Source organism: Schistocerca serialis, chromosome 6 (genome assembly GCF_023864345.2).
Source record: "Schistocerca serialis cubense isolate TAMUIC-IGC-003099 chromosome 6, iqSchSeri2.2, whole genome shotgun sequence".
In the NCBI taxonomy this organism is placed as follows: Eukaryota; Metazoa; Arthropoda; class Insecta; order Orthoptera; family Acrididae; genus Schistocerca; species Schistocerca serialis.
Window position 1 is genome coordinate 398483679 of NC_064643.1, and position 15613 is coordinate 398499291.

Consider the following 15613-nt stretch of genomic DNA (forward strand, 5'->3'; position numbering starts at 1 on the left):
CGAGGCAGGATTCGAACCTGCGACCGTAGCGCTCGCTCGGCTCCAGACTGCAGCGCCTAGAACCGCACGGCCACTCCGGCCGGTGGGAAATAAATATGTAAGCATGAAGAATAAATATGTAGAATGCAGAAGACAGCACGCCCCCGGATGTGGTCGATTTCATAATGAACGAAGAGATCCAAGAAGGTAAGACTTGCGTCCTTTACCAGCATTGTGGTAAATGAGATGTCCAAATCGGGATTCAGATGGCCCGAGAACTGGTGAATCTTCTCGCCATTGGGTCATACTACATTAAAAATGTGTCATCTATGTACAGTATCTGATGAAAGTATCCATACACCTCTGGCTAACGGGGAAGTAACTACCAGATGTCAGGAGATGCAGACCTGCCAGTGTAACAGAAGTCAGCAAGGAGTGTGTTGTCAGTGGAGGTGGAGAGTAGCAGCGACTGGCACGTTCAGGAGGACTCAGCGACTTCGAACATGGACTACTCATTGGATGTTACTTGGGTAACTGATCTTTCAGGGAAATTTTAGCCCTTCTAAGGCTGCCCAAGTCGAGGGTTGGTGATGCGAGCATGAAGTGAAAATGCGAAGGAACAACTAGGGCCTAACGAAGACCAGACGGGCTTCATTTACTGACGCACATGTATGGTCTAACTTTGCAGAGGGTACTTGCAAACAGTCGCATGAAACCAGTGGGAGGAATCTCTCGTGGTTTCAGCAGGTCTACCGAACTCTAGCTAGTGCAACGACTGTGGGTAGGGAGTTAAAAGAATGGTCGAGCAGTTCCTCATAAGCCACACCTCTCTTTAATCAATAGTAAGCAACGCTTGAGGTGCTGTGAAGAGCGACGCCATTGGACGGTGGACGACTGGAAACAAGTGACCTGGAAGTCATGCTATAACCTGAGGCAACCGATGGAACGGTTGGTGTTTGGCTAATGCCTGGACTACGTAACCTGCCATCAAGCGTAGTGCCAACACTGAAGAGCCGAGTAGTTGGTATTATGGTACTGGACGTGTTTTTAGGCCTAGTTATGTTAGGAAAACGCTAAATGAGGAAGGACATGAACCCAACTTACAGCAGTGTGTGTTGCAGGGGAACAGTTCGGAGATTATGATTGTTTGTATCAAATTACAGTATACCCTGTCATAACGCAGCATCTGTGACGCAGTGGTTTGTGGACAATATTCCTGAAATGAATCAGAGTCCTGATCTGTACCCACTCTTGGGTACGAGCTGCAACGTCGACTTCGAGTGCAGTACGCAGCGTCCAACATCATTACCTTCATTGATTTCGGCTCTCGAGCAAGTATAGACTCTCATTCCATCACAGACATTCAGACACGTCATTGAAAGCGTCCCCATCACAGTTAAAGTCGTCATAAAAGCGAAGGGTGGCCCCACACCTTATTAATTGATACCAACAGGTGTCCCGATTCATTTGATCGGACCTACTTTCAAAAGATGGCAGTATTCAATTGGGGTTGGCGGTTAGCCGGTGAAACAAACGGGTATCGTCTCATATCTTCTTTTTTTCACGTCAGTTTAATCTGACTGTTAAGACTACTCAAAATAAGTGGTTTCTGAAACAGCCGATTTTTAGTTTGTTATTCGTATTATTTCCTGTAATAATCATAGAATTCAAATAAAGATTGAAAAATTTTTACTTTCTCATTTTCAAGATGCACAGAATTAAAATACTGAATTAAATAGAGAACTAAGGCCACTGCAACGTTTGCTGCTTCTCTCGAAAGGTCACAGGTTGTTATTATTCTATTGATTCTAATTTTTCGTACCCTGATCAAAAATCACATTGAAATCTGGTATCAAACCACTTTTTGGGAATTACAAATAGTCAGTGCTAAAAGGTAAAAACTGAGGTTGAAGAAGTCTGTTTTTCATGTTAATTTGTTCTTTTTCAAACACATGGAGGCATATTATTTAAAACATTCAGCAGAAAGGCTACTTTCTATTTTTATTGTATGCAATTGTTGATTTTATTTTATTACTATCACTACAATTTACCTGCTCTTTTATTATTTTAAAGAAATGACAGACACCTTTTCAATCTTTTAAAGGAAATGAAGCTCTGTACATCATTGCTGCGTCGTTTCGAAAAAAATTTGCGACTAAATTTGGTGCATTCTGAAAAACAACGGATGTCCGGTGACGACAGCGAGAATCTGCCATTGGTATCAGGTGGGGGAAAGCCCTGCACACTGCGCGAACACGCGTACCTAAAACGACGACACACGGCAACAGGAACATTACTGTCTCAGCAGAGCTGTACCAATTCTAATACCATGTGTTCCATTTTCTGTAATAACGTAAAGTTGCCATGAATCAAATTTTATGAATAAAAGTTACTCCTTTTTCTTTTAAAAGAAAGGGTTTATTTAAAAACGAAAAATTTTAACACTGCTGTTACGGCTAATTAATTTTCATTTTTTTACTCGATTATTAATAAAAATAAAAACCACCTTTCCTAACCGAACAATAGCGTTATTCAGAATTAAAATACCGATATCTACATCTACATGATTACTATGCAATTCTGAATTAAGTGCCTGGCAGGGGGGTTCATCGAGCTACCTTTAAATTATTTCTCTTCCGTTCCACTCTCCAATTGCACTCGGGAGAAAGGAACACTTAGATTTTTCCGTGGACCTTTGGTTTCTATTCTTTTATTATGGTGATCATTTCTTCCTATGTAGTTGAGCGCCAACAAAATATTTTCACACTCTGAGGAGAAAGTAGTTCATTGAAATTTCATGAGAACGTCCTGAAGCAACGAAATAGTCTTTGTTTTAATGACTGCCACCGCAATTCGTGGTTCTCTCTTCTTCATTTGGCGATAGTTTGGACTTTTCCGATGTCCTCCGTGAATCCTATGTGATGCGGATCGGACATCTCACAGCAATACCCCAGAAGAGGATGGACAAGCTTAGTGTTATCAGTATCTTTAGTAGACCTGTTACATTTTCTAAGTGTTTCGCAAATACATCGCAGTGTTTCGTTTGCTTCCCCAACAATGTTATCCATGTGATTCTTCCCGTTTAAGTTATCCGTTATTGTAATCCCTAAGTGTTTAGTTGAATTTACAGCCTTTAGATATAGGTGATTCATCGTGTAACCCAACTTTTGCAGATACCTTTTGGTACTCATGCGGGTGACTTCCCATTTTTCATTGTTAAAAATCAATTGCTACTTTTTGAACCATACAGATATCTGTCTAAATCATTTTGTAATTCGTTTTAACCATCTGATGACTTTACATGACGGCAAATAAGAGCATCATCCGCAAACAGTCTAAGAGGGCTGCCCAGATTGTCTTCGAAATTGTTCAAATGACTATGAACACTATGGGACTTATCATCTGAGGTCATCAGTCCCCTAGAACTTAGAACTACTTAAACATAACTAACCTAAGGACATCACACACATCCATGCCCGAGGCAGGATTCGAACCTGTGACCGTAGAGGTCGCGCGGTTCCAGACTGTAGCGCCTAGAACCGCTCGGCCATGCAACAGGTTCTGTTGGCTTTATTCTCTACGCGATGTTGTAGGGCATAATCCACCTCTGCGATGAAAAGGCCAGCATAAGATGGCGCAATTCCTGCAGGAGGTTGCAAACTTCCAATCACACGCTACCCTTGCCCATGTATTTTAAAATAATATGGACCACTACAACGAATATAAGCCGAATTAAGCTGCACTGAAGCCAATTCCCGAGTACTGTTAAACTGTCCTCATAGGTTCTAGGTAGTGTAGTATGGTCAATGCGTCTAGAACCACTTGGCCACCCCTGCCGGCCCTAAATTGTTAATGTAGATTATGAACAACAGAGAGCGTATAACACTTCCTTGGGGAACTTCAGATATTACTTCTGTTTTACTCAATGATTTTCCATCAGTTAATACGAACTGTGGTTTTTCTGGCGGCAAATCACGACCCTAATCAGACAACTGGTGCTATATTTCATAGGCAATAAGTTTAATTAGAAGTCGCTTGTGAGGAACGGTGCCAAAAGCTTTCTGGAAATCTAAAAATATGGAATCAGTATGATGTCCCCTGTCGATAGTACTCACCAGTCAGTTTTTCCCATCCCTAGATTGAATCTTGTAGTGTTCAAAGCCTTCGGGTAGGAATAAACCATAAAAAAATGACCACAAAGGGAGACAAGGAACTTGGCATAGGCAACCCCGTCAGTTTGTAACTATTTGTCCAGTTTGGCTACATCTGACTTGTTCAGTACGTAGCCATGCAACAGTGCCCCGAGGAAGTACTAACGTGATGCAAGTGTCGCAGCAATAGAAATTCTTCAATCCATATGTGGCATGCAGCAAACCAGTGCTTAACAGTATTGGTTAAAAACAGTCTTGGTTGTAAATTTTTTTTTATTTTTCAACGGCGCGTTTCGCCTTATTTAAGCATCTTCAGGTTATCTTTTCTAGATGGACGCGAGAGGCACCAAGATGTGCATATTGCGATTTTAGTTTTTTAGTTTTCAACGACGCGTTTCGCCTTACTTAGGCATCTTCAGGTTATCTTTTCTAGATGGAAGTGAGAGGCACCAAGATCTGCATAACACGTTCCCGTTTACAGGAGCGAGTAACAGAGTAAGATGGGGACTCAAGTAGTAAGCGTAATGCTGTTACTCGCTCCTGTGAACGGGAACGTGTTATGCAGATCATGGTGCCTCTCACTTCCATCTAGAAAAGATAACCTGAAGATGCCTAAATTAGGACGAAATGCGTCGTTGAAAAATAAATAACTAAAATTGCAACCAAGACTATTTTTAACCAATACTGTCGCAAGAATAGCTACTAAACCGTCGCGAGTTCTTCGATACGTACTTACGTACACACGACCGCACGCATATTTCCTTTATCCGGTATGTGCGCAGCAGACTCACTGTAGATGGCGCGCAGAGCGCCCGCCGCGAGACTACCGGAGCCCCCTGTATAATGAAGCGGCGGCGCCGGCCGTGCTGGAGCTGGACCTCGGGCGGGGCGGGGCGGCCAATTTGGAGGAATCTGCCGGTTGAGGCCGCGCGCCCGAGAATCCGATTACCGGGCAGCCCGCAGCCCGCAGCCCTCAGCCCGCAACCCGCCGCCGGCAATAATTAACAAAGCGCCCGCAGATGGCCGGCGAGGACCGCGACATGTGTCGCGTCGCCCGGCAACGCGCGCTCTGCCCAAGTCACAGCGCGCCGGACGCCGCGTAAATACTGGAAATTCTGAACCGCGCTAAGAGGATTATCGCGAGTGAATCTTTTTTAATTCGGCAAATAGCCCATAAAATCGCATTATGCCTAAATGTTTGGTTCAGTTAGAGACGTAATTCGAAGCCCTTTCCCTCCCTCCCCCCCTTCCCTTTTTTCCCTAGAAACTGGAAAAAAAGCGACACAAAACAGAGCTAAAACGTCATTTGTTTCAGAAATGCGCTTACCAAAAAACATTGGTTTTACAAAGTTGTGACTTTTTTGAGTGCGATGGTTGATCTCGTTAGTTATAAGCTCGCTCGGAAACTGCTGTGGCCAAAGAGAACTTTGATTAAGTGGGATCCGCACGAAACAACGGCGTATTTCGTCTAGTAACGCCTGAAAAATATTAATCTCGTATGTTGCCGGAATGAAACGAAAACGCACAACGTTTTCGGCGAGGATTAACTTCCACAAGCTCTGTTCGGAATTTCTGTACAAGCGTTTTCGACCAGTAAATATTTTCACGATTCTCGAAGTAGCACACACAGATGAGAGATTTATTTTTGGATCTCTTTAACTCTTGAGCTCTTTCCACAATGTGCAACGAACTGAAGAGTTAATCACTTCCTTTGACACGTCACGCCCCAATGATATTTATTTTATTATTTTTTACGCAAAAGTCCGTTGTGAGCACATACGGTGATCAAACTTTGGGTGGTACTGGAGCAAAGTGAAGATTTTCTGGTTTGGAAGTCCAATACTGATCATTTTAACACAGTAATTTACCTGTTACCGTACGCTTCCATGGAGAACAAAGCTGATCAAAAGGTGTCTAGCCTGCAGCTGTAGGGCGGCAAAGAAATGCCGCGACATTTTAACGAATGTCATACCCCGAACTCCGCCAGATGAAGATGCGTTACTGATTCGTCGAAAAATTGCGAAATGTGACCGCTACCATTGAGCTATAACCCCGAGCAGATCGTATCATCTAGGAGGTACTTATTTCTCGTATGAGTCACCTAGTATAGTTCCAGAAATCTTTCACTGTCTCAGACATCTGTGATGTATGCATGCAAACTGAATCAGGAGACTTGGGTTCGAATCCCCGCCTTGGTACAAATTTTCATTTATTGCTTCAGTCTGCATATAGACAACATAGATGGGACTTGGAAAGGTCATTGGAATCATATGGTCTCATTTGATAAAAGCTCCTATGCCTGGGATTCAACTAGGATACCCCCCCCCCCCTCCGTTCGATACTGAGGTGTTGTACAATACAATGGGAGAGGCTTTGTGATGCCGTTCGAGTCTCAGGGAATACCAAGTGCGCTGAGGTGTGAATGGGAATTTGGATTCAGGAGGGAGACATGCTAAGGTAGTATGTAAAGTTGTGCAAAGCGACTGTCCCAGATGGTGTAGTGGTTAGCACAGCTGCGTAATGAATGGGAGACAAGGTTTCGAATCCTGCCCTTGGTACAAATTTCCATTCGTCGCTTCAGTCTGTATACAAACATTACAATTAAGTGTATTTTGAACGACGTACTTTTCTCCTAACTGATTCTACCCATCATGTGGAGTTTTGGTACCACAGATATGCGTAAAAGCTCTTCACGTTTGCTATTACGTTTGTACGAAGCATCAACTTTCCGCGTACTTTTCATCCGTCCTCCTTTAGAAGACTTTCGTAGTATTCTCCAGATGTTGCTTTACCCGCTCCTAGGAAATAGATCGGAAGAAAGAAGTTTTGTGTCATTGGTAATGCCATTCCGGCAAAGCGAAACGGATATTTTAGTATGACTTTTATTGTTTTTTATGCGAAATACCAAATATTGTACACCGGTTGCATCCATAATAGACGGCCGCAGTGGCTGAGCGGTTCTAGGCGCTTCAGTCTGAAACCGCGTGACTGCTACGGTCGCAGGTTCGAATCCTGTGTCGGACGTGGAAGTGTGTGATGTCCTTAGGCTAGTTAGGTTTAAGTAGTTCTAAGTTCTAGGGGACTGATGACCTCAGATGTTAAGTCCCATAGTGCTCAGAGCCATTTGAACCGTTTTTGCATCCATAATAAACAAAATCAGTGGGATTCGTGTGCAAATCATCGAAACGTTGTTGAGAAATTCGTGTTGCATTAAATTTTGCCAGAATTTATCGAATGTGACATTAATCTTGCGCAAAGCTACTTCACAGTTAAGTCTTCGTCGTCCAAACTTTACATTTCATTTCGCCTGCGTCTGATCCAGCTTCAAGGATTTTCCCGAGAAGCGTCACAACCACACTGCAGGTAATGGTAGTTTTGTCTGGTGCAACCGGTTGAACTGCTGTTGGCTTTTGTTAAGGCCATCAGCTTTCACTTCAAGTCTTTTTCTTTCAGCTTACAGCCACTGCATACATATGACTTCTTCGAAAGTTAAAACAAACTTCAACTAGCCAATACGGTGAATAACACAATACGCTAAACATGCAATGTGTTGGAAGGTGAAGAAATCTCACTTATGTGGTTAATAGTTAATAATACAGGAATAACACGGAAATAAACACATTGGCCTCTTATGTTGATAAACAGATTCCAAACAGTTCGAAAGAATTCCTCACACACACACACACACACACACACACATATATATATATATATATATATATATATATATATATATATATATATATATACACGCGCGCGCAAGCACGCCAGTGACACAATCCCAACTGAAGTAAGTACTTCCACCGCGGAGAGCGAGACCGTTGAGTATTACAAGCTGGCCAGCTACTAATGTCATGTCATAACTTACTTCCGTGTTAGTGGCTAGGACCTCAGCTGTGTAAATTGATGTCTATTTCGGTAGACCAAACATTTCACACCTGTCATTTTTAATATCAACATAGGCAACGCCGACGGGGTCCATGTATTTAAACCCCTCGTTATACATAAACACAGCACCTCGCTACCGCTCGAGAAGGCGTTCTAAATTACTGTTATTGACTATCGGGTTTTCAGAGTATGCCAGAGAAATATGGACTTCCAGTACCTACGTGATGTGGTCATAAACTTACTCAAAGTATAGTAACAGACGGGTTCTTCGAATAAGGTGGACCTATTTAGAGTTGAAAACGCCTCCACATGTGGGGATGTTGGTTTATGGGTACAGTAACGGTTGTTATAACACCGCACTGGAAGTACAAAAATTTTTTTTACCCGCTCTTCCCCAAACCATTGCTGTTGTTTCATTATAAGTTTAATATTGAGGTTTTTTCTACGTACTGGCAACGATGCTTCCATTGTTTCTCCTAACAGCGCGTTCGTCAGTGTGGAGTCTGGAGCTCCTATGCACAATCGCAGCCCTTTGTATCGACACTTGTCGAGTGTATGCAGCAGCTGCCTGGGGCGGTGCCATACAACATGCAGGCGTAATCTAGAAGAGCGTGCAGCAGCGCGCCATGCATATGAAAAGCTATTACGAGACCCATACTCCATACGTTTCCAGTCGCGACATGAAGCATACTGAGAGCGCTTTCATAGCTTTGATGCGGGCTATTTCGCCGGACCAGTGAAGCTTACGTCTATATAGGGGCTTAGATATTTAACACGTCATTTAAAGGGGCTAGCACCCAGTCGAGTGGCTTCAGTCGGTTACAGTCCGTGACGTGAGTAGCTCCTGACTTCCAGCTTGCTAAGTGTAATGTAAATTCATTCACCTGTACCCACTGTCCGAAGTCGTGTATTGTTACATCCGAATTACTTGGAACGGCCCCCAAGGAATCATCAGTAGCATGAATAAACAGATCCTCGGCAAGTGAAATGTACTAATTCTAACAGGATACGGCGGAGGTCATTGGTACAAATGTTAAACAGCAAACGATAGAGAACCGATCGTTGTTCCACCCTTGTACTTGTCGTCCCTATTCCTGCAGCGCCCTTATCCGAAAACATTATTAACCTGGTTGCTTTTCAACAGGGACAGAAGGCTATAGCTGAAATTCTCTGGCAGTTCCAAGCACTTCAATTTTTGAGAAAGGACAGGCAAGAGGAGTCCGTTATACGCATGAATAAATGGTTGGAACTTAAATAGTGGCAACTATTTATTCATAACCGATACAAAAGAGTTACATGTTTGCATCTGTTACTGTCATTCGAAGTAGTCACCAGCGTTGTGTAGAACCCATTGCCAGCGATTTGGAAGGCGTAGTATACCGTTAGCAGAGCCTGATCAGTTGATGGTGCGAATGGAGCGGTCTACTGCCTGTTGAATCTCTGGTGCAGTTCTGAAGCGAATGCCACGAAGTGGTTCCTTCATCTTCGGAATCAAATAAAAGTCACAAGGACTTAAGTCCTGGGGGTATGGTGGATGAGACAGTACTTCCCAGTCCCATCGACTGAACAGAGCAGCCACAGCTTGCGCTGTATGCGCCAGCGCATTGTCGTGCAAAATGATGGATGGGTTGCGCAGAAAGTGTCACCGCTTCTTTCGGAAAGTGGTCGCAGTTGTGCAGTTGTGCATTGACGGTCTGCGTTGTTTCTGTTTTGAAAACATAGTGACACCGCTACGTTAGACCGGTCGCCCACAAGTGACTGTGTTTCCCTCGATTGTGCGCACGCCGGTGACTTCGGGCGGGCGAGTCTATTTTCTCGTAGGTAAGGTAGGTATGTGAACAACGTGTGCCTACAGCGGAAATAGAATATTCCATTGCATAGTGTCTCCACCACAGTGTTGCCACTATTTAAGTTCCAACCTACGTACTTATAAAAAGCCATTAAGTATTTATTCGTGTAGTAATACAACTCGATTTCTTCTGTCTACTAAGATATCTGTAGTGCCTTGTCCATGCCGAAAACTTGGTTAAAAGTGGGTACTAGGTCAAAATGCCCTGCGTACCATTCTTTTGCCGTTTAATCACATTTCACGACACTTGCAAGCAAGAAACATCCATCATAACTCGGAATGAATGAAGCTACGCTCAAATGAAAGACACATTTATTTTTATTTTTCATTTTTATTTTATTTTTGTCGTATAATTATGTATGCAATTAATATAACTTCTGATACACGGAAGGGCAAATAAAAGTGGCCCGGATAGCAGTGTTTCAGCGTTCAAATAAACAGAGGAAAGGACCATAGCAAATGATGAAAGTGACCTCCATTTTTCTCTTGGCACTTTTGAGCACTGGTCAGCAAGCTGCTGAAGGTGGATCGAAGCTGGACTGCTGGAACTGCTGCTATCTCATCCGAAATGTTCTGCTGCAGTTCTTGAAGACTGTGAAGGTTGTTGCGATACGTCTTAGACTTGAGGGCTCATCACACAAAGTAATTCACGTCCTGTTGGGCAACGGCGCTGTTAACTGGCGCGGTGACGTCTTATCAGTGGCGTCATCCGGTACTGAGGCAGCTGCAGGCTCATTCGACTCGAGGCAGCCGCAGCGAGCACACAGCCATGCCGTACCGACGCAGAAGATACATCAGGAGGAGCAGACTTCCAGTTTACAAGACAAAGTTCAAAACCGTCGTACATAACGCGTTAGATGAGTATGTGCCAAGCAAGATCGTAAGAGATGGAAAAGAGCCACCGTGGTACAACAACCGAGTTAGAAAACTGCTGCGGGAGCAAAGGGAACTTCACAGCAAACATAAACATAACCAAAGCCTCGCAGACAAACAAAAATTACGCGAAGCGAAATGCAGTGTGAGGAGGGCTATGCGAGAGGCGTTCAATGAATTCGAAAGTAAAGTTCTGTGTACTGACTTGGCAGAAAATCCTAAGAAATTTTGGTCTTATGTCAAAGCGGTAGGTGGATCAAACCAAAATGTCCAGACACTCTGTGACCAAAATCGTACTGAAACAGAGGATGACAGACTAAAGGCCAAATTTACTAAATGTCTTTTTCCAAAGTTGTTTCACAGAGGAAGATTGCACTGTAGTTCCTTCTCTAGATTGTCGCACAGATGACAAAATGGTAGATATCGAAATAGACGACAGAGGGATGGAGAAACAATTAAAATCGCTCAAAAGAGGAAAGGTCTCGGGACCTGATGGGATACCAGTTCAATTTTACACAGAGTACGCGAAGGAACTTGCCCCCCTTCTTGCAGCGGTGTACCGTAGGTCTCTAGAAGAGCGTAGCTTTCCAAAGGATTGGAAAAGGACACAAGTCATCCCCGTTTTCAAGAAGGGACGTCGAGCAGATGTGCAGAACTATAGACCTATATCTCTAACGTCGATCAGTTGTAGAACTTTGGAACACTTATTGTGTTCGAGTATAATGACTTTTCTGGAGACTAGAAATCTACTCTGTAGGAATCAGCATGGGTTTCGAAAAAGACGGTCGTGTGAAACCCAGCTCGCGCTATTCGTCCACGAGACTCAGAGGGCCATAGACACGGGTTCCCAGGTAGATGCCGTGTTTCTTGACTTCCGCAAGGCGTTCGATACAGTTCCCCACAGTCGTTTAATGAACAAAGTAAGAGCATATGGACTATCAGACCAATTGTGTGATTGGATTGAGGAGTTCCTAGATAACAGGACGCAGCATGTCTTTCTCAATGGAGAGAAGTCTTCCGAAGTAAGAGTGATTTCAGGTGTGCCGCAGGGGAGTGTCATAGGACCGTTGCTATTCACAATATACATAAATGACCTTGTGGATGACATCGGAAGTTCACTGAGGCTTTTTGCGGATGATGCTGTGGTATATCGAGAGGTTTTAATAATGGAAAATTGTACTGAAATGCAGGAGGATCCGCAGCGAATTGACGCATGGTGAAGGGAATGGCAATTGAATCTCAATGTAGACAAGTGTAATGTGCTGCGAATACACAGAAAGATAGATCCTTTATCATTTAGCTACAAAATAGCAGGTCAGCAACTGGAAGCAGTTAATACCATACATTATCTGGGAGTACGCATTAGGAGTGATTTAAAATGGAATGATCATATAATGTTGATCGCCGTAAAGCAGATGCCAGACTGAGATTCATTGGAAGAATCCTAAGGAAATGCAATCCGAAAACAAAGGAAGTAGGTTACAGTACGCTTGTTCGCCCACTGCTTGAATACTGCTCAGCAGTGTGGTATCCGTACCAGATAGGGTTGATAGAAGATATAGAGAAGATCCAACGGAGAGCAGCGCGCTTCGTTACAGGATCATTTAGTAATCGCGAAAGCGTTACGGAGATGATAGATAAACTCCAGTGGAAGACTCTGCAGGAGAGACGCTCGGTAGCTCGGTACGGGCTTTTGTCAAAGTTTCGAGAACATACCTTCACCGAAGAGTCAAGCAGTATATTGCTCCCTCCTACGTATAACTCGCGAAGAGACCATGAGGATAAAATCAGAGAGCCCACACAGAGGCATACCGACAATTCTTCTTTCCACGAACAATACGAGACTGGAATAGAAGGGAGAACCGATAGAGGTACTCAAGGTACCCTCCGCCACACACCGTCAGGTGGCTTGCGGAGTATGGATGTAGATGTAGATTTAGAATCGAACACTGACATACCAGGTGACGTGGATGGACAGCCAGGGTCGCTGCCGGTCTTCATGCCCAGGTGGAGTATTCGTCCGCATGATTGACGCGATATTCTGGTCTCTTGCGGCCGGCGTCCGGTTGATATGGCGGGAATCTGAAGCATTTTTTGGCGAACTGCAGCCACATTTGCTCGTATATGGTCACATTTCGGAATTTTTTTGACTAGTTCAAAACAGATCCTGCCTGACTACATTCTCGATCTAAGTGTTGCAAGGCACTCTTCGCTGACACTTTGATACCATTAAACCGCTGACTACTCCGTTTATACGACTTCGTTGTCACGTAACTTTCCACAACGAACATCCGCTGCTCCACTGTGAGTACCAACGTCTACTCCGCACTGCTCCACTCACACTGACACAACCCGCACCACGCTCTGAACCGGTGTGGATCACGTGACGGAAGCGCACGTGGTGTGCGCGTGGTTGTGTGCAGACATTCACTACCAATCGTATCCACTCGAGCGGTCCACTTTAATTTGCCCAACCCTGTGCTATGTAACCAACAGGGCATCCATTTAGGAAACCGCCATCGTGGATGAAACCCGTAATTTTCAAATAGAAAAGTAACATTAAACAGATTGAGAATCACACGAAAAAAATTAAAGCCTCTTCCATTTAAGCATTGCTTCATTCATTCTGAGTAATGACCGATTTTTGTTCCTTAGAAGTCACGTGAAATGATTAAATGGCAAGGGAATGGTACGCAGAGCATTTTGACCTGGTAAACACTTTTCAACCAGGTTTTCGGCATGGATAAGGCACGAAAGATATCTTAACACACCTGACACAGAAAAAGAGTTGTGTTACTACACGAATAAATGTTTAATGGCTTTTTATACGTACACTGCTGGCCACTATAATTGCTACACCACGAAGATGACGTGCTACAGACGCGAAATTTAAAATGGCAAAACGTCATTTTTTCGGATGAATCCAGGTTCTGTTTACAGCATCATGATGGTCGCATACGTGTTTGGCGACATCGCGGTGAACGCACATTGGAAGCGTGTATTCGTCATCGCCATACTGGCGTATCACCCGGCGTGATGGTCTGGGGTGCCATTGGTTACACTTCTCGGTCACCTCTTGTTCGCATTGACGGCACTTTGAACAGTGGACGTTACGTTTCAGATGTGTTACGACCTGTGGCTCTATCCTTCATTCGATACCTACCAAACCCTACATTTCATCAGGATAATGCACGACCGCATGTTGCAGGTCCTGTACGGGCCTTTCTCGATACAGTAAATGTTCGACTGCTGCCCTGGTCAGCAAATTCTCCAGATCTCTCACCAACTGAAAACTTCTGGTCAATGGTGGCCGAGCAATTGGCTCGTCACAATACACCAGTCACTACTCTTGATGAACTGCGGTATCGTGTTGAAGCTGCATGGGCAGCTGTACCTGTACACGTCATCCAAGCTCTGTTTGACTCAATGCCCAGGCGTATCATGGCCGTTTTTACGGCCAGAGGTGGTTTTTCTGGGTACTGATTTCTCAGGATCTATGCACCCAAATTGCGTGAAAACGTAATCACATCTCTGGTGTAGTATAACATATTTGTCAATTGAATACCCGTTTATTATCTGCGTTTCTTCTTGGTGTAGCAATTTTAATGGCCAGTAGTGTATTTAAGACAAGTGTATAAAGTCCACTCACTACTACCCATGACGAAATGCTGCTTCTTTCGCTATCGTCTTCTGACCACCTCGCATAACCTAGGTTTGTAACTGCTAGTCAGGTCCTGGCACCTCTCTCCCAGCTACTTTAGGTTTTAACCTCCTTTGCATTAACTGTAACTTTGCAAAAGTAATATATTTTTCCAAATTCCTTGGTACGAAACTAACTTTCTTTGCCTACATGTGTTGAATGTAGAGAGCAATTTTTATGTTGAATAGGACACATAGTTTAAATTCTGGGATGTGATTCGTGGGCTTTGTTTTAGATGGACCCTGGCAGCTTGTAGACATGCAATACCACCCAGAGCGTTGAAGTCCCACCACTGCATCTTCAACAGCTGGGCCTCGTACCGCCCTGTCCGCAACATCCGTCAGGCTACATTCCACCTTCCCATTCACAAAGTTCTGCTGTATCTCTTGAGGCCCTCAACCTGCCCGGCTGTCCGACTTGCCGCTCCTGTAGCCACCCTCAATTCATTCATTTCTGACCATAAGAAAAGCACTGACGTTAAAATTATTATCTCCTTAGATATATGATCTCGTCCGTTACTAGATACTGGTCTACATGCTGGACTTTACTGAGTTTGTATACTGAACTGCGTTTGATGACGATTTCCTTTAGGCTAGTCTCCATTTATTCACCATCAGAGCGTCTTATTGTGGTAACTCAGGATTTCTAAAAATGATTTTCTACTGCTACGGAGACGTCGCCGTACATACGTAAGAAAGAACATTGGGATATAGAAATACATTGATACTGGTGCCGAACTTCTCTACAGACCAGGCACAAACTCGGATCGTATTAGGGCAAATAAAGAACTGGCGAATATCTTTTCCAAAGCAATATCCTGAGAATTATCTTTGAACAAGGGAACAACTGAAAAATCTGAGTATTTACTGCTGAAACACTGATCTTAAGCCGTCTAGTGCGCACCTTATTGCACGGATTTGTTCGTTTCCATTCATCTCAGGACTGACCATGGATGATATACGATGAGACAAAATAAACTATTTGCATTGTGCTGTCTGCCAGCTAAGGAAATTGTGAGAATAGTGTCAATAATAATGTGTGCGTACGCTGACTTCAGGCGGATTCCGTTGAGATGATTATCTCTCGAAGTTGTGTTGGCAGGCAGCTTGTCAGTAACAGACGCGTTGAACCGTTGAGATTAAAATGAGCATTGCTGTTGTTTACTGATGAGAG

The 15613-nt window shown here is 43.8% G+C and overlaps 2 protein-coding genes across 3 annotated transcripts in view; one reads left to right on the forward strand and one right to left on the reverse strand.

The window, feature by feature from the left end:
• Nucleotides 1-15613, forward strand: part of LOC126484068 (hemicentin-2-like) — a 1942222-nt gene that overhangs the window by 124296 nt on the left and 1802313 nt on the right. The gene's annotated exons all lie outside the window — the stretch shown is intronic.
• The window catches only part of LOC126484886 (transcription initiation factor TFIID subunit 4-like), a 153611-nt gene that overhangs the window by 21969 nt on the left and 116029 nt on the right, over nucleotides 1-15613 (reverse strand). Inside the window, exon 3 of the mRNA XM_050108483.1 lies at nucleotides 4867-5042. Coding sequence (XP_049964440.1) covers nucleotides 4867-5042 — 176 coding nt within the window. The remainder of the gene's footprint in view (nucleotides 1-4866; nucleotides 5043-15613) is intronic.